This window comes from Saccostrea cucullata, unplaced genomic scaffold (assembly GCF_032062105.1).
Source record: "Saccostrea cucullata isolate Sc308-1 unplaced genomic scaffold, CSIRO_AGI_Scuc_v1 ctg11744, whole genome shotgun sequence".
In the NCBI taxonomy this organism is placed as follows: Eukaryota; Metazoa; Mollusca; class Bivalvia; order Ostreida; family Ostreidae; genus Saccostrea; species Saccostrea cuccullata.
The window spans coordinates 12,077-14,862 of NW_026922614.1; the positions used below are offsets into that span (position 1 = coordinate 12,077).

Below are 2,786 nucleotides of genomic sequence, written 5' to 3' on the forward strand. Positions count from 1 at the left end.
AAAAGGATAGTGATGAATCCTAAGAGGCCTACTTAATATTTTGAGACTATTCCCAATCATTATTTGAAGAATGGACTATTACTTGTACATTGTTGCATTTACTTGAAAAAACAGTGGGAAAAAGCGTTGTTCTTTATGCCACTACAGGTCACGTGATCAGGTATTATATGAGGAGGTGGGAAACATTTCAGCTTCATTTTAGTGTTGTCTATGCCATAAGAAACATTTCTTGGGAGTATTACTGCAAATGTATTATATTTAGCGCGTACGATATTTGACGGAAATTGAGTTTTGAATGAGTTAGCATAGATTTGATTTAGCGCAAATGGTTACAGAGACAGGAACCAGAGACAGTCTACAACGACCCTTGAGACGACATTATCGTCGCAATCAGGTGGTCGTCGCTGGCATTGATGATCAATGGGATGCCGATCTCATGGACATGACAAAATTCAGCAAAGAAAATGACGGTGTCCGGTTCGTACTCTTGGTCATTGATATCTTCTCCAAGTACCTGTGGATGCAACCTTTAAAGGATAAGAAAGGGCCAACCGCAGCCCGGGCACTCGAAGACATATTGCGTGAAGGGAGACAACCAACGAAGCTACGCACGGACAAAGGACAAGAATTTCGATCAAAAGCCTTGAACAATGTATTAGCGGATCACAACATACAACATTTTTATTCTCAAAACACCGAAGTAAAGGCCAGCTATGCAGAAAGAGCCATCAAGACGATCAAAACTAAAATGAATCGTTATATGACATTCAAAAAATACCAACGATACTTTGATCGTCTTCAGAATTCGCTCGGAATTAGAACAAGATGTACCACCGCATTATTGACACCGAACCTGAACTGGCTAGACCAAACAACGACGAAGTGCGCGTATCTATATTTCTGTTGCGAGAGGAGATCCCGCGCAAGCAAACAAAGCGGAATTTCGAGAATATCATCCATTTTTGACAGGATTTTCACCGTGTTGCGACGTTTCCTGAGGAACGGCATTCCAGTGTACTCAAGGACTACAATGACGAAGCCATTACGGAGACATTCTATCAACCGGAACTCCAAAAAGTGGATGTTACTGTTGTTAGAGACAAGGATACGTTTAAGATTGAAAAAGATCCTGAAGACCCATGGAAGAGGACCAAGCATGCAACATTTTGTGAAATGGCTGCATTGGCCAAAGAAATTCAATCCTTGGATAAATGCTGATGACATGGCTGCATAATTGTGTGCAATTATCTTTGTTTATCTTGAAATTAAATGTATTCAGATTTATGTAGAAAATATTGCTCTTCATGTCTTGTAATAAAATATGAACAAAAACGATGTTGTTTTGATCAATCCCGGGCTTACCTCTACTCTTGAGGATCTTCCATTTGATCGGTCACACCATACTCTTGGGTAATTTTTTGAATTTGCACTTGATGACCCCAGAACACCCCCGGGCTTAACCGTACTCGTTGAGACCTTTCATTTGATATACCACAAAATACCTTTTGGGTAACTTTTTCATTTTTGCACTCAATGACCCCGAAACACCCCTGGGCTGAACTCTACTCTTCTACTTTTCGAGGCCTTCCATTTGATATGTCACACGATACCATATGGAAAACTTTATTAATTTGCACTTGATGACCCCGGATCACTACCAGGCTGACCCTACTCATCGAGACCTTTCATTTGCTATGTCACACGACACTTCTGAGAACTTTTTTATTTTTACATTTGATGACCCCAGAACACCCCCGGGCTGACCTCTACTCGTCGAGACCTTTCATTTTGCACTTGACTCAAGGGCAAAACATAGATGATTCAAAAATTGCGGTTTTCCGGCCTTCCAGTGTAGGGTCAAGTGACCAAAAATTCAAATACTGCCTTCTGATTGGTTCAAAGTTTGGTGACGTCATTCCGCTCGAAATTCAAACCGTGATCTATATAAGCCCACCCCACTACTTCAAACAATCACATTTAATATGGAGTTAAAACATGAGATTATGCTGGCCAATTCTAAAATGTTTTTTTAATGATGCCATTATTCCGCCCCCCCCCTCCTCCCTTGCTTTTTGCTTGCGATTTATGTGCTTTTAAATAATGATACTATATACGAAAGAGCTTATTTTCTTATTATATGAAATTAAATTTTGTAAAAGAGGAAAATATAGAGGAAAAGGCTTTACAGATGGCAGGTTGAATAAAAACTTGGATAAATCCGAGACTTTACACCTAAAAATATTTTCTATATTCGGTACGTGCAAGTATCATTTCGCCAAAATATTTCGAGAAAATAAAGAAAGAAATTTTACTTGGAAATAAGATATTTAATGAACCTAAGCTGTCTGCTCTCAGATATGCATGCACAAATATTTTTTTTGAATATCGAGTATCAAGAAATCAAACAGATGTGTAGTTTTTTTACGTTTAATTTTCATGTACGCAAAAGACATTAGTGATTTAAATATATACATTTGAATCAATAGATACATTCATTCAAAAACAGTTGACTGATTGAAAGGAAGTAAGAGACAGGCATATTTTTCTGGTAAATTAAAATGAGTGTGTGTGTGTGTGTGTTTTTCTTAATAATATAAAAAACTTTACGTGTTATTTTTCTTGTAGGAAAAAAGGGGGATTTAAAAAGAAGGGGAAAAAAACAATCCAAAGTTTAGTCATGACTGATATTTCTAAGGAACCGGATGGGCCTCCTTGTCACCCCCACTATGCTCTACTCTTAAATAGAGAAGCTACATTTGAGAATGGCTAGGCCCGAATCTTTAGAA

At 38.1% G+C, this 2,786-nt stretch overlaps 1 protein-coding gene across 1 annotated transcript; it reads left to right on the top strand.

Moving 5' to 3' along the window:
* Positions 1 to 325: 325 nt before the first annotated feature.
* LOC134262084 (uncharacterized) lies at positions 326 to 1,234 on the top strand. The gene has a single exon (XM_062744473.1). It carries the CDS (start codon positions 326 to 328, stop codon positions 1,232 to 1,234), a length of 909 nt encoding a protein of 302 aa, XP_062600457.1.
* Positions 1,235 to 2,786: the final 1,552 nt, after the last annotated feature.